This window comes from Struthio camelus, chromosome 9 (genome assembly GCF_040807025.1).
Source record: "Struthio camelus isolate bStrCam1 chromosome 9, bStrCam1.hap1, whole genome shotgun sequence".
NCBI classification, from domain to species: domain Eukaryota; kingdom Metazoa; phylum Chordata; class Aves; order Struthioniformes; family Struthionidae; genus Struthio; species Struthio camelus.
The window spans coordinates 9244093-9268279 of record NC_090950.1 but is presented as its reverse complement, the minus strand read 5'-3'; the positions used below and the strand labels follow the sequence as shown (position 1 = coordinate 9268279).

Genomic DNA, 24187 nt, shown 5'->3' with positions numbered 1-24187 from the left:
ATGAGAAACAGGCTAGGATCAGGGGGATGCGTTCGAAGAGCAGCGGCAGCCCACGCGTGCACTTCTGCGAAGGTTGCATGAGTTAGGCGATTATTGCTTTCTGCTGAAAAGCCATGTTATTTCTGATAAGGTGAGGAGATATCTCTGTCTGGTTTCCTGGTGTGCTAGGGCACCGGAGTAGAAGTCTCTCTGTCCTCCTCGCACTCTTCTCCCTCTGCAAGCCTGACTAACCAGCTAGCCAGGTTACTACCTGGGTTACTACGTATTTCACCCAGTGGTTTGCAGTTTGGCATTTTGAAGTTTTAACCTACTGTTTCCAGACTTCTTCATACCTGAGCCCCTTCCCCCAAACAAGACCAAGAGCGCTTTTCAGCCTTTCTGGGGGCTGTTAGGGCCTCCGCGTCTTAGCGTTTGCACTGTCTGCGGGAAAGAAGGTGCCCTCTGGGCAACGGGGTGGTGTTATTTGTTGTGTGGGTCAGCAAGCTAGGGAGTGGTGATACGGAGGTGTGAATCACGCTTTCCCTTCAGATTCGCTGTTTGATCATGCGGTGCCTAGTAGCCCAGGGAGTACTTGTTGCTTTGGATGACGCAACATCAAGAAATTAATGGATTTTTTTTTCCCCTGCGTGAAAAGGGGAGGAATTAGCCCTGCTTCTCTCTCTGGCTGCTGAAGGCTTGCGATACACAGAGTATTCGTTTGCCAAGCTGCAGATACGGGGGATTCTTGGGGCTTTTGCCTCCCTAGATAAAAGCGGTGTTTTTGATGCGGGCCACCGGCAGCCTTCCTGGGCGAGGGGGAAGGCGTCGCGCAGCTGTCCAACGGATTTTGCAGGCTTATCGGAGGGCTGGCGCCTGTGCAACACGTTAATTATGGTGTGAAACAGGTTTTTTTTTCTTCTAGCGCTTCCATAAGGAGTCCGCGGTCCCCTGGGGGGCAGGTTGGGGTAACGTGTGGCCCCTCCAGGTCCTGCTTCTGTGCTGTCTGGCTGCAGCCCCTTACTGCGCTGAGCTTGTCTTCTGCGGCATCCTGCCGGGGGGTGGGACGGCACTCCCTGGGGGCCGCCTCGGGGGTCCTTGGGGACCTGCTTCAGGGCCCCCTTGGGGGCCGCCTCAGGGGTCCTTGGAGATGTGCTTCAGGGACCTTGGGGGCCCCCTGGGGGTCCCTCGGGGACCACCTCAGGGGCTGCCTTGGGGGCGTGCTTCAGGGTCCCTTAGGGACAACCTTAGTGTCCCTTGGGGACCACCTCAGAGGCTTCCTTGAGGCCACCTCAGGGGCGTCCTGGGGATGTGCTTCAGGGCCCCCTTGGGGGCTGCCTCAGGGGTCCTTGGGGACGTGCTTCCTGGACCCCTTGGGGGCCCCCTGGGGTCCCTCGGGGACCAGCTCAGGGCCCCCTTGGGGGCTGCCTCAGGGGTCCTTGGGGACGTGCTTCCTGGACCCCTTGGGGGCCCCCTGGGGGTCTTTCGGGGACCAGCTCAGGGCCCCCTTGGGGGCCCCCTGGGGTCCCTCGGGGACCAGCTCAGGGGCTCCTTGGGGACCTCAGAGATCCCCGAGGGGCCGCCTCAGGGGCTCCCTGGGGACAACCTCGGCGCCCCTTGGGGCGGCCTCAGCGCCGCGCCGGGCCGCGGCGGGGCGGGGCGGGGCGGGGGGAGGGGAGAGTCCGCGCCCTGCGCGGGCGGGGGCGGGGCCGGGGGCGGGGCCGGGGGCGGGGCCGAGGCGGCGGCGGCGGGGGGAGGGGAGGGGAGGGGCCGGAGGGCGGGCGCTGGGTCCGCCGGGCCGCCGGGGGGCGCGGCGGGGCGGGAGCGCGGCGGAAGCGTGGCCGTGCCGCGCTGCGCTGCGCCGCCGCTGCTGCCGCCGGCTGTTGGCCGCGCTCCGCCGGCGGGCGAGGGGCAGGGCCGCTGCGCAGCAGCAGCAGCAGCAGCAGCAGTAGCAGCAGCAGCAGTAGCAGCAGCAGCAGCTCGGCGCGGGGCGGGGGGGGGGAGGGGGCCAGGGCCGGGGCCAGGGCCAGGGCGAGCCGGTCCGCGCCGCGCCGCTCCGCCTGGCCTGCCTGCCTGCCGGGAGCGGTGTGCCGCCGGTCGGTGCGTCGGGCCGCGGCCCGCCAGCCGCAGGCCCTGCCCGACCCGCCGAGGCGCCAGGCCGCGCTCCGCACCGAGGTACGAGGAGGCGCCCGGGCCGGGCCGGGGGGGGGGGGCGCCGCGGCCGCTCCCCGACCGGGCCGAACCGGGCCGGGCCGGACCGTTAGCGGGTGGCCGGGGCGGCGGGGCTGGCTGGCGGGGGGGGGTGGGGCCGCGGACGGTGCGGCGCGGTGACGGCCGAGCGGACGGCGGGCCCGGCCCCGTTCGGTTCGGCCCGGCCCGGCCCGGCCCGGTTCGGCCTCCCCTTTGTTCCTGGCTCGGCGGCGCTGGTCGGTTCGAGTCACGGTAACTTTGTCGTCCCCGCAACGCCCGTTTCGGAGGCCTCTTCCTACAATTGTTGTTCGGGCGCGCAGGCCTCGCCGCAGGCGCAGCTGTGCGCGGGGTTGGTGGTAAGATCTCCTCCCCCCCCCCCCTTTTTTTTTTTGGTGAGCTACCCTTCAGCAATCCGACCCAGCATGATCTATCTGCCATTAAAAAATAATAATAAAAAAGTTTTTCCTCCCCCCCGCTCCTCTCCATCCCCCAATTCTGGGGGGTGCTGCTGGTATTCAAACTGGGAAGTGTTCCCCGCTCCCTTTTCCGCTGGGTAACTTTCCTTCAATGCTAAGCGTTTTGCTGAGTGGTCCCCCCGCAGGTCCCTGCGGTTTATTTAAAAGCTATGTGCTGCCTTATGAGACTGGTGTGACTTAGTTTGCATGATGAGCCAAAAGATTGAATTCGGTGTCCCAGGCTCCTTAGTTTCAGCAGCGCTCTGCTGTGAAACAGTTTAAATGTAGCTCAGAAATGCGGTCTGATTAGCATAAAATATTTTAAAGTGTGTGTGTTTTTTGACCTGCTTGTCAGAAATTGTAATGAGGCCTTGTGTTTTCTTATCAGCAGTTTAGTTAATCATCAGGAAATGCATTTTCCTTTTTAATGCTAGGAGCTCATGAACTCATCTACTGGCAGAGGAAATGTAACATCCTGAGCTGGCATCTTGGCCTCTAAACTTTCACATGTTAGACTTTTGCTATTTATAATGCTGTACACCTTTCGTTAATACCTAGTGATGTAGCATATGCTTTTAAGTGGAGGAAGAAAAACGGCCGGGAGTTGGAGATGTCTGGTACCTGTTTTGGTGTCAGAAGAACAACCTGACGTTTTATTTAGCTGACCTGTGCAATCTGGTAGCTTACCTGATTTTTAGGAGTAGCAAGATGCCCCACGACATGGTGCGTTGGTAGGATTCGGTCTGTCACTGACTCGGTATTATAAGAATGTTGTGTTTTGCTATTAGCTTCGTGGCCGTCTTGGGACGTGAGAAACGCTTGAGTCAGCCAGCTAGCATACACTTGGCTTAAGCTTACTTGTACTTAAATTGTAATATTGATGGTTGCGTGATACGTGTTGTTAAGATTTTCCTTAGTCAGACAGAAAAGGTCTTAGTATAGGAGGAGATTGTGTCTGGTGGTGTTGGTTTTTTTTTTTTTTTTTTAAATGATGGTAATAAATTTAATTATGTTCTCTTATTTACGTTGACGCAGAGTTCTGAAACTTGGACGCATTCTGTAGGCATTTACCGCACAGTTACAGTCAGAGATGCATTGTAAAAGCAGACTGTAAAATAGAATTCATACTTATTTGCGTTGTATGTATTTAGATAAATGAAGGAGACTAAATAAAAAGTCAGTTAAGTAATACTTCATGACACTATGTCTTTGAGAGATAATTGTGCTCTTTGGGTATTATCAAGCACAGACAAATGTGTATTCCCAGTGGGGGATGATAATATTAAGAAAACTCCATCTCTTGGAATTCCTTGATTGCTTTTATGAAACATTTATTCAGGAGGGAACGGCATCTGTTTTGCATGCTATCATGGAAACTCATACCTGAGTTTCTTATTAATTAACTGATGCTAGTCAAATGAGACCTTACCGTTGCGCTATGTTCTCTGCACTTTCTACCTTTCCGGGGGTTTTGTGAATGCTAGAATTACAAACCAGTTTTTTAGTGAGTTATTATATACAGCCTTAATTTTTGTGTAGGATCATTCTTGGAGCTTTGATAATCTTGGTGATACACTTCTAGGCCTTAAGCGTTTGGTAAAATGTAGTCTTTTTTTCTATTGCATGTGGAGCGTACGAACGACATGTTAATAGTTGGCGCTGCTTTGAGGCAAGGGCCAGGAAGGAACCAAGATGACTTTGAGTTCCCTTCTAGCCCTGCTTTTCTCCAATTCTGATGCTTTTTAATATGGTTTAATTACAAGATTGGCTATTAAAGTATGATTACCTTTGTGTAATTGGATGTATCTTGGAGGACTTATCTGCAGCTTTTTCTAGCAAAAATAAGATTTGACTCATCTGCTCCTCCAAAAGTAATAGTAGCACAACAGCCTGCAGCAGCTACCTTACGTGGATAATGCACAAAGCAAAAATATCAATTTCCGGTATCATATTTTCTAGGTTGTGCAACTGAAATCTTGTGAATATAGCAGTTCCTGGTAAAGAAATAGTGGGTTATGTGCGTCTTTACCACTTGTTAGCTGCAAGTTGAAGCCAGATATTAATCACATTAGATAATAACTTCTTTAGTTGTTTGGTGATCTTAAGTCATAGTGTTCATTGTAACTCTGTATTTTTGTAACTGTAGATAAATCTCGAGCAAGCTTGAACAATTCCTGTTTCTATCAGTCCTCAGATTTGCGCTCTTCTAGCAGGAGGAGAACATTACAAAGTGTTCCTTCTCTAATTTGTTGTCTGATTTAGGTGTCTAATAGCCTGAACATTTTGGCAGTTCAGCTCTCAGGCCCTTCTCTTTGTGTTCTCTCTTTCCATAGTTTCTCTGTGTTATGCTTTTATTGCGCTTGTTGCGCCGTCAGATGTAGAGGTACACGGCTTGATGAAACTTCATGTCTTCGGTTAGAAGGTGAAACTTGAAGCTGATGTACCTCCCCCCAGCACAAACGCAAAGGTTAGTTAGAAGATGATGTTGTCTTGGATTATTTTAACGCTCTTGATCTAGGCTTTTAAATACATGCTTCAGTAGTACCTAAGACTTAAGCTGGTGTCATGCGAGTTTGGTTGGTCCGTAGCCTGAACAAATTTGTATGGTTTCCTTATTCTGCCTTATGGTAAAATGACACGTTTGCTTGTCCCTACTTAAATACTCTGCATAAAGGATTGAATTCAGGATTGATCCAAACTGGTAACAGCCATAATACTCTGCGTTTACAAGAATAACTGTGGTCGTTCCTCAGAAGCCATCATGGCCAGGTTTTTTTGAGATGTTAATTTAGAAAGTAATTTTCTTAGGTTTAAATAAACAGTTGCAATTTGCTTTCGAACTCCCTTGTTTTGAGTATTCTAGCTAATGTTCTGTATAGTCAATGGGCACTATAAAAAGTTCCTGACTGTGGCTTTTAAATATGCCAAAAGGAAGCAAATTTTAATTCTGTCCATAAGGGTATGAAATTATGGGGTCAAACTGCTGAAAGCTATAGCTCATCTTTCTGTTTATTGGAAATTCTGCTACTTCTAAGAAAATACCTAATCCCTTTTTAAAGATATATTTGCTTTGTAATTCTTTTCTTCCTTCCCCCACGCCTTCAAACACTTAGGGAATTCATCACTAAAAAGTTAAATATATCTTTGTAAAGGCAGTTCAGAAATTGAGAGGTTATAATTAGTACAGAACTATAGTGATACAGTAATATGTTTTTCTAAGTTGAGAAATGTCTTTGGGTGAAGTTATTTCAGAGTGACTACTCTGAGTTATTTTAAAACATTTAGATACGCTTTTGAGTGGTCCACATACAAATGGCTACATAAGTGAAAAATTGCTGTGTGCTGCTTTTGATCCTTACCCTATTGTATATTTTTTATCAATTTGTGTTGATAACAAAGTTATTTTTGTTACTCAAAGAATGTAAGTAAAAGTTTAACAGACCCCCCTCTCCCTCACCCTAAGGTTTGAAACATGACACTTCAGAATAGCTAAGATAGGACTTGACTATTAATTAAACTGGATTAATATGCCGTCTTTTCAGGGAGTTGAATCTGCATGATTCTGAGAGAAGTACTTAGGTTTAGTCATTCATGTATGTACCATGTCTTACCGCCTTTAAAGTTACCTACATTAAAACTAATGATCCAAAAACTGAGAGAAACATTTATAGAAATGAAGAACGTGTAATCTTTTTCTGGCTGCTGGTGGTGCCCATGCAGATAGTTAGCATATGAAGAAATACCTTTCCACAAAGTTTTATTTTTTTTTTAAAGCGTTCTAGTTTGTGGAAATACAAAGAAAGCCTTTTGAAGAGAAAGCTGTAGAAGGTGGCCTTCTCAATCTGTATCTGGCCAGCTGTAATACTTTCCCAGGCAGAAGCGGGCTTTGAGGTTGAAGCCACTTCCACTATTGTTTCTCTCCTTACTCCCCTGGCCAGTAGCTCACCTGGGAAGGCTTATTGTGCAATGTCAAGCATTGCTTCACAGCTATTCCAACTTCCAAATATATGTGCTGAGAAATTTAGAAAAAGCTGTAGACATTGAACAATTAGTAAAGTTTTGTATTGTGATGTAGATGCATGTGCTGACAGTGCTTCAGAGCATCCTGCCCCAATGGGATCCCCTGAGCTCTTTCTCTGGGTAAGCAGTTTCAGGAGTTTTTGCTACAGTTGTACAAATGAGGTAAAAGTTATTGATATCACTATGTTTTACTTTGGTGATTGTATGTAAAACCTGCACTTTTCTGCTTTGGCAGATCATACTTTTTTCCAAATATGTCAAAAAGAAGATTTTTTTTTTGTTGCTGTTGCCTGGTATCTTGAGATGATTTATAAAGTTAATCAGCATATATTAATAATGTTAATCAGCAGTTCCATCTTGACTTTATGGAACATTCTTCTAGAGAAAAAGTAATAGTGAAGGAAAAGTTTAGATCACAGAGAAGTCAGGAAACACTCTTTCTTTCTAGGAAAGAAAATGTGGGGAGGGGGGGTGGTTATTCTACCTAAATGAGACCTTAGTGATACTGACACACACGGACGGTCGCATAGGCGAGCACTGAGAAGTCTCTCCCACACAACTTACAAACGCTTCGTTCTTCTAACCTGTAACACCTGCTATTCAAGTCCTAAGTTTCTTCTGAGCAGAGATTGGCAGCGATGGAGAAGCTTTATGGGGGAATATAAAGAGGTATCTTGTAGGGGGAAGAGTTGAGACAAACTTCTTGATGGAGACTTTATATCTGCTCAGTGTTATGTTCGAAAATTGTTGAGAAAGCAAAATTAATCTTTCAAAAGTTAACAAATACCAGAACCTCAATGTGCCTTGCTTACACCGTGGTACAAAAACTCTGATTACATGGTTGTTTACAGTTTTGTTTCTGCAGGACCTTTTGTTCAGTCATTGCATGAGAGGACGCTCAGGGAATGAGCATCCTTTAAACGTGTTTGTTTGATCATGAGGTAGTATTTGGTCATCTTTATTGCACCTTGTTCAGCTACTTTTCTGAAGAAAAAGGATTCAGTTCCTTGTGGAACTTTAATTGGTTCACATATACTAACGGAAGTGATTTCCGCAGTGATCTTCTGCAGCCTGGTGGTTCTCCTCCTCCTATTTTTCAGGTAATGAGCTTAAGCATAGAGAATCTTCTGTTACATTTGAATGCCTGATTTTGTACGTGTGATCTGAAGGGATACTCAGGAGCCTACGTTTTCCGAGCATTTTTTTTTTTCCAGAGGCTTCCTTTCGTGGTGTGGGATTCAGGCACCTAAACACAGCTGTCTGGTATGATTCTGAGATGCTCTCAGGCATCTGCCCAAGACAGGTAGGAGGCCTGGTGATTTTCTGAAGTGGCAGTTGGAGACCAGGTATGCCCTTCCAGGCACCTGAAGTGGCATTAGTCATTTAGGCACCTGCATCTCTGCTGCCTTCAGAATCTCATTTTGGGCTCCCAGAGGAGGATGAATACTTAGATAGTGGCCACATGGTAGACATTTGGACTATATCTTGCTTAATGAGAAAGGAAGGATCGGGATAGAGTTCTTCTGGCCCGGACAGTACTCGAGAGTGTTGACTGGGAGCACTGTTTTTACTGTCTTCTGCCTTGTTCATTGTATGCTTTTTAATTTCAAAATCAAATAAGGAAAAGTTCTTATGGAAAATGCTTCTTTTTAGGAGCCTGGTGTAGCTCATCTGTGAAATGAATGAGGGCTTCTCTTAGAAAAATATGGTGAAGGAAAACTAAAATAGTCAAGATAATTAGAAAACCTTGCATCTGGAAATGCAGGGTATTTGACTTGAGAGTCTTGCTACTTTAGCATGAAAGTTAGAGCTTGTGTTCAGATACGGTCGAAAAACAAACAAAAATTTCTCCTGCAGGACTTCATTGACCCCTGAGAGCTAGGCAGGAAAGTTGGCACCTTTCCGTTCCAGCTCTCCGAGGGAGCGTGCGTCCCCCTGAGCTGCCAGCTCCCTGTGAGCTGAGTGGTGACATGTTGTTGCACTGGGCAACTGAGCTGCTTTAGCGACCAGAGGAAGCACGTTTTTTCCATGGATTTCACAGATAGTGATTGACAACAAAGGAATTGTCTTGATTCTAAGTTTTCTAAACAAGTGCTGTTCTGGAACATGTATTTAGATTTATTATCTCTAAGAAAAGCAGTCTATTGACTCATCAGCATTGACTAATGTATTTCCGTTTTACATCTATAATTGACGTTGAGCAATATTTAAACTCTTAACTCTATAACAGGGTGGAGCCGGAATAAACTCTCTTCATGGAAACTGGATCCATTCACAGAGCGTTTTCTGTAGACTCCTGGTGTAGTTGTGCAGTCTGACTGGTGTAGGTCTGACACTGTGTGTTATGTGAAGGGGTTAATGCCCTTGGGTCCAAGAAGGCCTCTTTATTTCAGGGTTATGGAAAAATTTCCAAAGAAGTCCCCAAAACTTCAGTGCAGTTGTGCATGATCATACTTTCAATAGGGTGACGAGACAAGCTTAGCACGAATGTGTTGAGGTTTTCAGTTCTGTGAACCAATTGCATGGCAGTTTTCGTCATTCTTTTATCTTAAAAAGCAAAAAAAAAAAAAAAAAAACAACAACCCAAACACAAATCCCCCAATGTTCTGACTCGTGGTTGTAAGTACTTCTTTTTGCATACATAATTCATTATCAAGCTTACAGAGAAATGAACTCTATTTAGTGAGCTTTCATACTTGTCTGGGAACTTACAGGCACATGTGTGCGTGTGCATGTATATATATATATATATCAATAAGAAAAATCTAGTAGCCATATAAGCATGGATTTCTAATGTGCCTCTAACAGAAGAAGGATTATATTTTTCCCTTGAGACTGACCATGCAAGGCTTTTTGCTTCCCTTAGGAATTGCACTGAATAAGCTATCAGTGTTAGAGTGGAGCTGTTGGAAGGGACTCTGAAGGGCAGTTCTGCTCTGACTCGGGCGCTGGCAGTCGCCCCTAAGGCATTCATGCAGGTTGAGGATTTGACAGGAGCAAATCTGGGGAGTAACATCAAATCTGTGTTTCAGAGTTAGCTGTTCTCGAGGTTTTTATTGAACAAGGGAAAGAATTGTTGGCCAGAAATGTAGGATCTGGAATCACAATCTGGAGTCATTTTTGACTTTCAGAAACTCTTACAGCCATGCAAAAGTCTTAGTAAGTATAGCAGAACTTTCTGTAGCTTGTTACTTCTATTTATTATGGACTTCAGCTTTGAGTGCTACGAATTTGTGCCTCCAAGATCTATACCAAAACTGAGAAAGTCTGTCCTTTTATCAAGTCCCTAAAAATGCATAAACTAATTAAACAATACCTTTAAAATGATTGTTTTTCATATTGAATGAGAAAATTAAAAATTTTATTTTTAAGAACTAAAAGGTGAAACTAGATGGTTTGAAATACAATGAGGTATCATGCCTTTCACTTGAAGTTTATCTTAAAATTTGTTCAACTTAGTAGTGAAAAATTTTACCTTAATAAATGCCTGGATTGCGTGAGGTCACCTGTTTTACTTCTGTATCTATTGGATAGACGATCATATTCTGAAATTGGCATTTCAGGCATTTTATTTTATTTTTTTCAGAAAATTTAGAGGTCCCATTAGAGATTATCTTGCAGAATTTGTAGCCGATAGTACGTTTTGATTGCAGCGTTTTAGGTTATAGTCTTACGCCAGTATCTTAAAAGCATAACCTTACGGAGACCTTGTTAAACGTAGTATTTTTCCAGTATTACGATTGTTATTGTCACTGAAAATGCAGATAGTATAAAAGTATAGGAAATGTTTCAGAGAATTATGATTTTTTTCTTTAAGTAGCCTTCATGATTACAAGTCTTTTAGCATAGAAAAGAATTTTTGGAAACAATTTAAGCTTTTCAATCACATTGGAGTTTACCAAGGCTATGACTTTTGTTAGCTGCCAATTTTTATTTCTAGAGTATTTTTTCGTTTGATTTGAGGGCTGTTTGAAATCTCTTGGTGATGTAGAAAGCAGTGATAGCATACTGTTTAAAAGTCCTACCAGAGTCATTTGTATGACCCTTTATTAAAGGATTGTTTTTAAGCTGGTGCGTTTATTTGCTCTTAGGGCCTTCAGATAGCCCTAAGGCAAAGATGGGGTTGGCAAGAGACTGGCATAGAGCTGAAATAGTCACTAATACATGATATAGGGGTATAAATACCAGCTAAATATGACTATTTCCATATGAACTTGGTGTCAGTCCTTTGGAAGATCTTCTGCCCTTTGAATGTTTCTTCTAGTAGTTAGAGAAAAGCTGCGTGGTTGCTTCTTGGGTAAGCTTCTAGAGGTGGTAATTTTTTATGATAGGGTTCAATTTCTCTCAGTGATGTTACGCAGTAACTGCTTTAGAGGGCTGCAGTTAGGAGCTCTTATGTTACCATTGTGAAACAGTTCGATAGTTCCCTTTTCCAGTCTGAACTGTTTTTAGCAGATCAGATAAAGGAACTCTGTCCCTCAGAGATGCTTCAACTTTTTCCACTGTGTTAGTTAGTCTAATATTAGTTTCTTCTTGTGGCAAGCCTCCTTTTTTCACCTACTCTCCTTGATCTGAGAGTTCTCAAACTTTTTTGGTTGTAGACCTTTAGGGGTTTTTCAGAAGAGCTGCTGACTCCTGTATAGAAAATTGTGACTCTTTCTGGTACTCATCGTATTTACCCTTTGTGAACCCTCTGGACTGTTCTGCCTTGGAGAGTCATGTCTACAACAGTTATAGACTTGAAAACAGCTAGTTATCAGCTGGGGAGTCTTCCTTTTGCAGAGGTATCTTTCTGCTGTGGTGTTTTCTAACCCCTCTCCCCCCCAGTTTTTAAATACAAAAGTACCTTTTGAAACTAGTAGGCAACCTGTCTTAGTTCCAGCAAGCGGGAACGGTGATGTACTTTCCTCTGTGTGTTGACTGACATAAAGTTGGGTTGTTAAACATTTCTATGAGGGCCTCCTACCAGTCTGTCCCAAGGCTTTTATTTTGTTTTATTTATTACTCTGTCGGAGGCAGATAAGCTCACTTCCAGTGAGGGGAGACTACCAAGAAAGATAACTTGGTGTCCTCCAAAGGGAAAACAGCTGTGATAGAGAAAAGGTAGCATATACATTTGTATACCTTATGGATCACCGTAGACAGCTGTAACTTTGTTTCTTTTCAATTTCTGTTTAATGTACAAGTAACTTTCTAGTATCTGTAATTTTAGTAATTCCAGCAGTGTCAGGAGAGAAAGGGACTTGCAGGTGGGTGTTTGTGGAGCGTCTGGCTCTTCAGAGTGGGTCTGCTGATGTACCCAGGTGTTTCTTGGACGTTTCTGCCGGCACCATGCGAGTAATTGAAATGACTCTTACTGAGGTTGATATGGCAAGAGCCTGGATGCTTTTGTGGGGACACTCTACATCTTCTTGCCCTTCTTGATTCCTGTGCTGCATAACATTTCATAGCATGCAGTGGAGTTAGGGGTGAAGTTGGAGCTTGCTTTCCTCCACCCCAAAATATTTGCTACAAAATAAAAATAAAATGGCGTGATCTTAAAGTCCTGGCTCTCAGCTAATCTCTCCTGAAGGTCTGTTCCATAGGTAGTTCTCTTAACCCTGGTAAGCATCATCTCTGCCCTTAAATATATCTTTCTGGGCTCTGTGATTTGCCTTGGCCCTAAGGGAACACACCTATCTTGGCAGTTTAGGTGCAATGTGGTTTATGTACCAGAAGTTGAATCCGTTAACGACTTTAAAGATGTAGACCAAACACTTAAACTGATGGTGGAGAAAAAGAATATGGGAGCTGGTTTGAGGGAACTGCATAAAAGACACTTTTTAAAGCAGCTTTGGCTATAGATACTTTCAAGATCACAGCATGTGGGACTTGTGTACCTCTGTGGCTACGCTCTTTCTTGGGAGGAAGGAGTGACCTGCCTTTAATGTTTTTTTGTGTATTTTTTAAAATCATGGATGCAGGTTGATCGACAGTTCAGTAGTGAGCCTGAGATTTAGTCAAAAAAGAAAATAATATTATCAATGTATTTTTTTTCTTCCTGAACCCATGACAGTTTTGTTCAGGCTAAGTTTCAGACAGCTGCTTTTTGGAAGTTTATTTCTTGTAAGTACAGTGACGTTTTGGTAGCGATACTCACACCTCTGGAAAGTTACACGTACATCTGAATTTTGTAGGTGTGTGTTTGCACCTTTAAGGTGTTTTGATTGCTTGCTGTTGCAAGTGGTGCCACATTCTTGATTTTGAATATTTAGGGAAAAGAGAGGTTTCCCCTGGCCAGCCTCTGGGTTTTCTGGTTTCAGCACTGTTTTCCCATCTGTCACATAGTCCTTGGAACCCCTTTTCTTTTGGTATAGTACAGTGTAGTGGGAAGGAGTAGGGGTTTCCATCCGAGGATAAGTGGGATGAAAGCTCCATATTGAAAAAATGTATCTCGCATAACTAGTTTGAGAAAATTAGACACTGGATATATGATGATAGCTGTGTTAGTGTGAAGAAAAGAGCGTTCTTTGTAAATGTACTTACACCAGGAAGGTCCTAGCGCAGTTGCCGTTAGACCGGCCAGAGGTGTGTTTAACTAGTATAAGCTGTATCTGCACTAGTAGCATTTACCAGCATAGCTGTGTCAGTAAAGCCTTTGTAGTGTAATCAAAACCCTGTATTTTAAGTGCCAGGAACAATGGCAATAAATAAAGGTTTGACAGAAAGCAAGTCTATCGAATGAATGATCATCTCGTGGATCTGCTCAAATACTGCCTGTGTGGCTGCTCTTACTACTGGATAAGAGCTATCTAAGGAAAAAAATTAAGCGAGCAACCTTTTTGTCTTGACCGAACAAGGCTGTAATGTACTGGAAGGAAAGAATTCAAAATAATGGTGGGGTCATGATTCCTGACTGAGAACATAACCTTGTTTATTGATTACCCTTTCCTGCTGTCTCCGTGACTCAGGGCATAACTCCTGTAGGTTTTTGGTCAGGAACTCCCTTTCACAGAGGAGTTATGTAATCCTTGAATAAAGTGCCAAGTTCTCTTGGGCTCGTGCAGCAAGAATCGGCTGGATTGATGAAAGTTGATCTCGGAATAATTTACACTTTAGTCTTGTCCATGAGATTTTTTTGGTGTCGTGTCCACGCGGTTTCTCAATGGAGTTTAAAATAGCAGAACCGAAGAGTCATCTGTGGTCTCAGACTTGCCTCTCAGGAGCTTACACCAATTGACCCAACACCTTCTTGCGGTGTGGCCTGCTGTGCACGTTATAATTGGGTTTCTGCCCTAGTTTTGTCAAGCTAATGCACAAAAGTAAGCCTAGAGACATTAAGCTGTGCTTGACTGCGCGTCCTCTCAGCTAGTTTCTAAGTGGCTCCTAGGAGTGAGGTGAATTGTACAGTAGTCTGACATAAATAGTGTTTAATTGTGAACTCCCAAATTCATTAGTTTGGAAGGGAAGCTTTAATGGACATAGTATGTCGAAGCAGAGACGCCTGTAGTTTATTATATATTTGCCTATGACAGTGGCCAGTAGTAATTGTTTAAGGAAAATGTATCTTCCCAGTTCTTAAGTCAGTGGTTTTAGGATGTTTCTGAGCTACACCTGGATCATTGTTTAACAGCCCATCAACTTCATGCTTTCGCTTTGTTGTTTCTTAACGTGATCTTATTACGTTTGTTGAAGATCCCTTTGTTCTTCAGATATATTATGTGAAGAGCTGTGATGTGCTGAACTTAGGTAAACTTAGGTTGAGTGTTGCAAGTTTCTAGTGGGCCAAGCAATTTGGTCTCCAACTGAAGTAAAGGAAACGTGGGAAAAATATTGTTGTTTTTTAAATTATTATTAATAGTACTATCACAAAATTACAGTTCTCATTTAAACTGTATTTGGATGACTATTTCATCCATTTTGAAATTTTTTATCTAACTTTCTTTGTGTTTTTAATTTGACTATGTCTAAAGAATGACTTTATTGAATATAGTCTTTTTGTTTATTGATGGCGTGTTCTCTAAAGAAGATTGCACCTTAGAGGACTGCACCTGCAGCAAACACAGGATCATTCTTGTAGTTTGATTGGTCTCAACTGTACTTCAAAACAAAATCTCCAAAAGGCCCGCGTGCATTTACCTTCCTTATCTTAGGATTCTCAGCCTCTTTCCTTATGTAACTAACTCATGTTTTAAATAGTCTGCTTTTCTTATATCCTTTGCACTGGCTTTCTATCTTAAAAAGTAAATGCTGAAGTGGGAGTGGGGAAGTTTCCCGTGCTTCATCTGTGCGGTGTCTGATACTACAGCGTCATATGGTTGGAACACGTTAGCTGTGCACCACATCACAGTTTGTGAAATGAACTCAGAAACTACTAACTGCAGTGTACTTTCTGCCTCCCCTTCTGCCACTTCTTTCCTCACAAAATTGACCCATATGTGTATCCTAAAATCTGATACACTGGAGAACCTCTGGAAAGAAATGAGAATAATATATGCAATGGAATAGGAGTAGTTAAAAGGGGGACTCTCTTGCTCTGTGTTTCTGCTTCGGAGGGTGAGTAGAATGGCATGTACATAGTTGCAGTGTTTTCCGTCATGTAACAAGTATTCTGGGTTTTGTGATGGTGTGGTAAAGGCATCTGAGCCAACAGAGGTTTGCCGATAGTGCCAGGTTATGAGAAAATTATTTGACCTTCAACCTGGCCAGAGGCAGGCAAACTGCCTGATGACATTTGTTAAAGATTGAAGTAAGCTTTTTTTACGCAGTGTGTTAGAGAGATTAGTAAATTTTTGTGGTGAAACTTGTGTGTGTTTTTTTTTTTTCTTATGTATTTACCAAGGAATGGGTGAGGCATTTACATGCTTCTCTGTATGCTATATTGCAATATAGCACTAAGGTCTGTGAAAATGAAATGAATGGGTGGGGTGTCTCTAAACTGCACACCAGGGAAAGAAGCTGAGTCATAACATTTCCTTCAATATGGAGAAAGAACTAGGATTTCAGACACTAAGCATTATTATTAACAAGCTTTTTGCACTTATGCTGCATCTGTGAAGCCCCTTAAATGAACCACTCTTACGTAAAAACAATCGTTACCTAAGTTTCTGCAAAAGCTCTGTTAACTCTGTGTTAAACTGCAATGAATAAAGCAACGTACAAGTCACGAAGTATAATTTATGTACTTTTAGGAAGCTGTAGTCAGCTAGTAGAGTCTAATGGCAGTCATTGCTGTCCTCTTCCCCCAGCATGATGCAGCTGTCTGCTGGAAAAGTAGGCTCTCAAAGAGGAAGAAGGATCAGTAAAGTAACTGAGTGGCAGGAGAGAAGTCTGCTTAGTGGAAGGAATCAGCTGGCATTTGGTGCTGAAGAAACAAGCAGGGCTGTGAACTACTGGGGACTTAATTTGTTAGAGCGTTTCAGAAAGTGAGAAGCTGCCTTCTATGATGTATTGCCTTTTCCATAGAAATTTATTTTTGAATTTTCTGTCTCTTCTGAATCCATTAGGTCCATCTTTTCTCTTCTCTTGCTATGCTCCATCCATGTTATAATGGGGGAAATTTCTTCTTGATAATTTCAGTTGATCTGTGCAGTAAGTTACCATTCTTAGATGGAAAGGTTTTTTTTCCCCCTTTTCCTCTTTAAATGGGTCACGCTGCAAATAATTCTATGACACAGAGTTGTGAAACTGTTTTTGAATCTGATTAAAGCTTCTGTGTGCTACAGATCTCATTAGAATAAGTTAATAGTTTCAAGGAAGAGGCTAGTATTTTAATGATGGATGGGATATGTCAGGAGGTGAAAGTGCCTGTCTAATTAAAAAAAAAAAAAACTATATGCTTAAATTGTATTCCTTACAGATGATTACAGCAGATCCAAACTGATCTTGTAGTTAGTCATAGATTGTTTCATACATTTATATGTCCAAAGTTGTACTTGTCATGTGTGCAATGGCTGATGGAGTACTGGGTGCATGCAGTTCTCCTGTCCATGTTTTAAATTCATCCTGAGAAAAGTGCTTAATGGAGATGCAGAAGTATTTTGGAGCTAGCAAAAATGTCTTAGAGCTAGAGTACGCTCCGTAATGTTGCCCGCTGGTATTGGCAGTAATTATTCTTGTTATCTATTACCATAGCCATTCTGTTAATGGCATGCTTTGGAGGTACAGGCATGGTTATAATATGTAGTTTATACTGGAATAGTTTGAGGTATAGCTTATGCTCTTTACCGGTCTCATTTCCTGTATGATAGGCAGGTTTTCCATGTGAGGTTATGTTAATACATTCTGCTATTTAGACGTGTATTTTGGTAAGAGACTTAGATGTTCCAATCTGTTTAGCTTATCAAAAAGAAAACTGAAAAATGATTTTGTTACAGTGCATTAGTTCTAGAGATTTTTTTTTTTTTTCATCCGGTGGAAGACTACGTACCTAGAGCCAGGGGACTGGAAGCTATAGTAGACAGCAGCTCAAGAAAAATGTGGCTCGGTGTTTTCATTATGAATGTGAGTACCTGAGTACCTGCTTTAAATAAAGTAGCCAAGGAACTGGTGGGTGCTGCCTTTGATCAACTCCTACTGCGATTGGAGGTGGTGTGCCTTTCGAGAAGGCCTGCTCGCAGCGAGGGTTTTCAGTGTTTAGTCCACGGCGGTATTTCAGATTCTTCCGAGCGATACCTGGTGCTGCCTGGTACGTGCCAGCTGCTGGGTGGCTCGTACAGGGAACGGCAGCCTCTGCCCTCGTCAGTAACGGTACTTAAATAAAGCACAGTTAGTAACTTCACTGTGGCTAAATACTAAGGTGGCCGATCAAATTCTATAATCTGTTGTACCAGAGGGCGAGATAGCTAATTTGGTGTCCGCTTCTGTCTTTGATTCCCCCCCTCCCCCCAGCAAGTATGGTAGCTTGCATCAAAAACGGTCCTTGGATCGGGGGAACAGCTGTCAGTCTTCCTTCCCAGTATTGTATATGTTTGAGAGGGAAGCAACGCTTTTAAAAAATGTCTCATTTCTTGATCTGTTTCTGTTGTTATTGTCCTGATCAGCCTTTCATGGTAGTGATTTCTAGCTGAACTAAGCCACCTGTGACAGTAACAGCTGGTGAAAATTGATTTACATTGTTATTGTTTTTAATAGCACTTAATGATCCTGTCAATGTAACGTACATAAAAGACAAGGGGCTGATAAGTCATCTTTACAGGACAGGGATGGTCTTGTTACATTATATTGTCATATTAATACAAATATTTGTCTCTTTAGAAAGATGCAGCCTATATGGTCAGTAATAGACTGGTAAATTCTCGATATAAAATTCATATACGGAGATGATCCAGCTATCTGTTGTGAGCCCAGGTATTTTACCTTCATGGAATCATCAATTTATTTACTCGTCTTTGTTTGAGCCAGCCTCCCGTGTGCTGTTAGCACTGTTGAACGTAGTTGCCTCGTGCTGTGGTTTCACGACGTGAGTCGGCAGCGTGCCCCCGGCTGCCTCGCCGCCTCCCGCCAGCGCAGGCTCGCGTCCGGCGCTGCCTTCGAGTTGCTTTGTCTTACGCACCTTTCCGAAATCTTTCTTCTTCCTCGTTGTTTTCACTGGGCTTGTCTTCTGTCGTTTTAGTGAGTTGAATCAGCTTAGTGGGTGTTGAGACAAGTTCCCCGCCTGCTCAAGACACCCGGTGGAGCGCGACCTTCCCTTTTCAGGCAGGCCCTTGCTCCGGCTCAAGCCGGTGAAGGTGAGGCCGTGAGATCGGGGAGCTGATTAAACACCTGCTTTCTCTGCCTTCCCCACACTTGTGGTTGCTTCCTTTCCTCGTGCGTGTGAGTTTGGCGATGGCCGAGCGAGTCACCTTGGCTCGAGGACGGGTCGGCTGGCAGTGACGTAAAGGCACCTGCGGCCGCCCGGCCGGGAGCCGAGGGGAACGGGCCTCCGCTTTTGGCAGCAGCAGCCTCTTAAATTGGCCCGTTGGTCTCTGGCAACCTCACTGTTAATTGCTTAACCTTATTAACATTACATTCATTTTGTTTGATCTGTGGCAGTTTTCTTCGTATCTTAAGTACATGCTAACAGGATGTTTTCTGTGCATTTTTACCAGGCCCGAAGTCTTTTAGCCTGTGCAGTTGTAGCCAGAAAGCAGCTAAAGAGTTTTTTGTCCCCTCTCTTTGCTCATCAGCAGCTTGCTAAAAACGTTCACCTTAAATTCTTCCTGGGTAAACAAGTCAGCAAGATCTAGCTGTAGGCTTAATAGTGTTGCTTCTTTCAAGTGAAGCAAAAGTAATACTATCATGCTATAACGTGAGGCCTACGGTAGAGGAAGAAATTGAGTTTGTGGTACCTGGTTGTTTCACAACACTGGGCGTGTTGAATTTTTTTACAGTATTTTAGGAGTGTTTTGGAGGCGGGAAAAGCGGACGTTGGCCCTCCTGAGCAGGAATGATGTGAACGTTCTTTTGATGTTTTATTTGTGGATTCTACTTCTATGGGGAAAAAATGAAGGCTGTCATAACTTTTTTACATCATGATAGTTCATGGTATCGTGGTATAAGCAGAAAGGCTGAGTTAGCTTGGTTTCTTTGCTTATAACACTAGTGGTCCTTTCGCTTCATGATAGCTTTAAAAGACTGCAGCTCTGAGGCTGCAGTGTCTGTAATTCATTTGTCTGTGGATTACGTTTTTGCAGAAGTGAGCATTACTGTACTATTTCTTGTACCAGTATTTTTCTTGTTAGTAGCCATGCAGGAATCTTATTTACAATATGATTTAATTAAAACAAAAAACAAAAAAAACCCTTCCAGCATTAGGTAATCAGGGTTTTCACTGTAACACTTCAGGACTTCTACTATTGCAGAGGTAGCACGTTTTCTTACCCTTCAAATAATAAAAAGATTACAATTGAAGGGGACATACTTTAGGCTAGTGAATCTATTCTTTAGAGGATTAAAATAGATTAAAAGAGAGGGAATTGTATATCACGCTTCTGCATTTATTCTTGCAACAGGTTTTTTGCAAGAGGGTTGTGCTCATAGAGAAATGCTTTTAAGCGTTGTCTGTTTATTTTAAAAAAGCAGTGTTACGTAGGAAACGTGTTAGTTTTCAGTTGGATGTTAATTGATTGTGTGGTCAATGCAGTCAAAAATAAAAAGCCTTATAAATAAAGCAAACTGTGGATATATGCTGCAGTGGTGTAGTTGGAAGCTATATGCTATCTGAAACAGTGGGACTGCTATCTCTTTTTGTCACAAAGTCCAAATGTCCCAATGTGACTGTGTGTGTCAGTTGTGCTTAAAACTCTGGATATCTGGCTGTGTGCCATGTTTTTGTTTCACAGTCCAGTTGGATTTATAACGTCATTTCAGAGTCTAAATTTGGCAATGACACTGCTACTTCGTGGACCTTGCACTTTGTTAGGTTTGGCCTGCTTGAGTGTTAGTTAAATAAAATGCATGCCTAGGTAAGCCTGAGTTTTGGTGTAATGTTGTTTATAGCCTCTCTTAACAAATGAATAAAAATAACGAGATTTGTAGGAATGTAAGATAAAACAAAGAAGCCCAGCAGAGCACAGAGCCCTCTGTGCATTTGTTGTAGTTTAACTCTTGGAAAGTCCTGGGGTCACTTTTTAAAGCTACAGTCAAAATTGTATAATAAATTTATAGGGAAACCAGGTGCTAGTAATGTGAAACAATTGTCATTTGGCACAGTGTAAGGTCTGTTTTTTAATTATCTACAGAAAGTGTCATTTAATGTTGTTTCCCTTTTTTTTTATTTGCAGATGGGCTTTGTTGCAGTTCTTTCCGATCGCGCACAGATGTTGGCATTGACTATTGTTTACGGATTGCTTGTTGGTGTAGTTTTCCTAGGCTAGGAAAGGAACAGTTTGTGTGTGTTTTCGTAGCTGCATTAAGTACATCTCTGAGACAAGGGATTGTCCCTGCTTTTTTTTTTTTTTGGTCTAATGCGACATGGGGTCTTCAGAAAAACGATTTTGCTTTGGAGTTGGTAGGATCTTCAGACCTGACTCCTCAAGTGAGGATCCTGACAGGGCCACTGCTTTCCCTCCAGTAATAAAGCTGGAAGTAGCAGAAATAACGTATTTATTCAGTTTTACGTAATGAGTAAAACACCTTGAAGCAAAGCGTTGCCTTCAGTAATCAAGGGTGTGGATTTCCTGACTGCACTTGGCAGTTCTTACCTGATTTTGTAAACTGCTTATGAGAAATTCCTACGGAAACTTACTAATTTGCTATAGATGTTCAGTATAGATATACATTAATTATTTTCCAATAGGTATACCACTACATATACAAATCATATACTAAGTTTTATTATATACGTAATATATGTGTATATGTACATCTATATGACGTACGTAGAATCTGGAAAACTTCATGAATAAGTCAAAGTGGTAGGCTATTTTCAATTTAGAAGACGAAATTGAGCGCTATCTAGAGGGATACCTGGTTTTGCAAACGTAGACGTTGGGCCCACCTTAAGAACAATTGTTTGCCCTAGTTCTATCTTTATGTATGTTATAGATGTTATCTATGTAGTATTTTTGTTTAGAAGTAATATAGTTAAGACCCCAAAAATGCATGCAGAGAGGTTTTTTAAATTGTTTTTAATGTTCCCTTTGTATATTGTCGCAATTCCTCAATTTTGTGATTCCATATAATATTTCTACTCTCTCAAAGAACTGTTTTGATTCCAGAACTGGATTTGATTCTATTTTAACATGCGGTCCGGGGAATTAAGACTAGCAGCCTTTTGAGCAAATCTGCTTTGTTGTATGTGCTTAGCCATCTTTCAGAATGAATAGCTTGAGCAGTTGTTAAATACTGTTATTATCAGTGATGATATGCAAGCCTGAAGGAATCTAGCTTGATTTGCAGGGCTCATCTTAATTTGGTAGGGATGGTAAAGTGAGAGAAGGTAAAGGGAACACTTTAAATGTTGCTGTGATGCTAAAGGTATGCCGTCTGTGTTGTGGGGAAATTGTACTTATTTTCCCATTTTCCCGTCGGCCTCTTGCGAGTCAAAACCTCCTGTGTGAAAATACCATAACTTTAATTAAGCGTTGTTTTAAATAGCATTGTGTTTTCATTAAATAAGAGTTGTGCTTTTCCTAAAGGCAGGCTTACGTTCCACTCCTCAGCGACAAAGTCGAGGCATGAGATTCTTTTAACTGAGGAGGGGCCTGTGGTCAGTTCTTCTACCTCTCGGGTACCAGTCCTGGTTTTATAATTTCAATGTGATAACCATGTCTTAGTGCAGATTATGAGAGAGATATTGCTATAACTACAGAATTATCAAATTGCAAGAAAGAACCACAGAAGGTACTTCCTATCTGTTACAGAAAGGAAGTAGCTGTGAAGGGTCTAGTCACTTCCTTCACGCTGATGTTTTTCCTTTTATCTGAAAGTCATCTGATTAAAAACTACCTGCCTTATGCTTTTTATCAGCTGTGGTCGGTCAGTTATAGGTATGAAGAAATAGTTATGATCACACTGTTGTCCTTGGACCAGCCTGGCTTGTTTGTGTTAAAAATCATCACAAAAATCGTATAAAATTGATATTTCTAGTTCTTGTGTAATATGATTGAATAAGATCAGGTTTAACCTTTTTGAAGCTCCCAGTGAATGAACCAATGTATTAATCATGGATCAAAGTGCTTGGTATTAGATATGAAACTTAAACATAGCCTTTTTTTTTTTTTTGGGTTGGCTACCAATCTTACTGACACTGTGTGAAGGCAGCAAATAACTGACTTTCAGGGTAACATCCCTTCTTTGTAGTGACAGCGTAAGCTCTGCTCTGTCAGCTTCAACTGTCTTTTGTGTCTAGCAGAATGAGCGCTGTCAGCATTTTCGATGCAGGATTTCCTGTTCTCTTCTTCTCGAACTCTAGTCTATTTAGTATGTTGTATGGTAGTCCTTTATAAGAAGTTTCTGTTGTTATTTAAATGGGGATATGTGTGTTTAGTAGTGAAAGCTTTTGTAGGTTCATTCATATTAATAAAATACTTTGTTTCCTACATCAAAATAAATATATACAGGTAAATGCACATATATGTAAATATACAAAGGAATGCATGTGTTTCATTTGACGAGCCAAACATTTTAGGAAAGAAAAATTACTGCCGTAAGACCAGGTTTATCTTTTTGTAAAAAGATGCATCCGATGTGAGTGTAGTGTTTCTAGGTGCCTTATTTACGTTCTCATTTTTCATAACAAAATCTGTTCCCCTCATAAGATGAGTGGGGTGACTTGGAGAAGAGATTGTATTTCAGTACTAAGCTACAGTAATATTAATATGAAAAAGCCAGGACGTAACAAGCGTTTTGACGTAGGAGTAAGTTGCTGTCCGCAGGCTCATCTGCAACATGCTTTTAGCTCTTGCACCGAGGAGAAGGCTTTACTCTGTACTTTACACTTGTTACGGAATGAGTATGGGTAAAAACACATACCTGAACAGTCATTGCAGAGCAACTGAGACATGTGACATGTGTGTCAGAGACCCAATGTAAAGAAGTATTTTGCTTGCCAGCATAAATTAGAATATTTTATCCGTGTTGATCTTGCCTACATGTGCTATTTGAACAGTACCATGGCTCTGGATATTATTAGTGTACTCTTTCATTGGTTGCTGTAAAACAAGATAACGATCTTAATGTGAGTCCTTAAATTCAAATTCTGTACTTTGTGTTTTGTTAAGAATCAGAAACATAAATGGCTTTTAAGTTTGTGAGGGTAATTTTAATTTAACTTTCAGAGGTGGTTATTCCTTGTGTGAATGCCTTTACTATGCTCGCTTGATCTTCATGTGCGTTGTTATGCTGGCATTATGCTTCTATTTTTGACATGCCTTTTTTTTTTTCCTCCTCCTTTTCCAGGTGAAGCAGGAGCTGTAGAAGGAAGGCCTGTGTTGCTTGCAATCATGCCATTCCCCTTTGGCAAATCCCACAAGTCTCCTGCAGACATAGTGAAGAACCTGAAGGAAAGCATGGCAGTTCTAGAAAAACAAGATATCTCCGACAAAAAGGCAGAAAAGGTATGACTGGGATTTCTCAGTGGTTAAACAATAATGGATATTTAAAAAAAAAAAAAAAGACGTTTACAGCTGTTTAAACTGAACCAATTAGGAATTATTTTTGTTTTCTATGCTCTGTCGTAAAGGACGAGTTGTATGTACCTTTGAACTGATGTGTTTCACATTGGTTGGTTTTGTACTTTTATACCACTATCAGCTGATATGGTATTTAAAATAATTTGTTTTGGAACTGTTTGACTTTTCACTCTTTAATGACCAGCTCATAGGCCTACAACTTCACGGTATTTGTGTCCATTGTAATGATTTTACCATTGTGCAGTAGTTCTGTCTTTGCTAATCCATGTGAACGTTCGCAGAGCAGAGTGGCTCTGTTGTTAATGAAACCAAAGAACTTTGTGTCTTTATGGGTATCAGTAGAGGACATGCTTGTACCCTCTCTTGCCTTTTGTTCAGCCCACAGGAAGGTGTAGTGAAAATTTCCTGTGCTACTGCAGTTTCCTTTAGATAAAATGGTTTGCTACTTCAGGT

General features: G+C 42.3%; 1 protein-coding gene across 5 annotated transcripts in view; it reads left to right on the top strand.

The window, feature by feature from the left end:
• CAB39 (calcium binding protein 39) overlaps window positions 1-24187 on the top strand; it is a 50378-nt gene that overhangs the window by 5772 nt on the left and 20419 nt on the right. For 2 of the 5 annotated variants that reach the window (XM_068954562.1, XM_068954560.1), the window contains exon 2: window positions 23502-23659. In XM_068954562.1, the coding sequence (XP_068810663.1) occupies window positions 23546-23659 (114 nt within the window). In that variant the 5' untranslated portion in view covers window positions 23502-23545. Of the gene's footprint in view, window positions 1-2007; window positions 2152-2280; window positions 2523-4954; window positions 5089-23501; window positions 23660-24187 lie in introns of those variants that run through there. The other 3 variants (XM_068954561.1, XM_068954564.1, XM_068954563.1) reach the window with 3 other exon arrangements.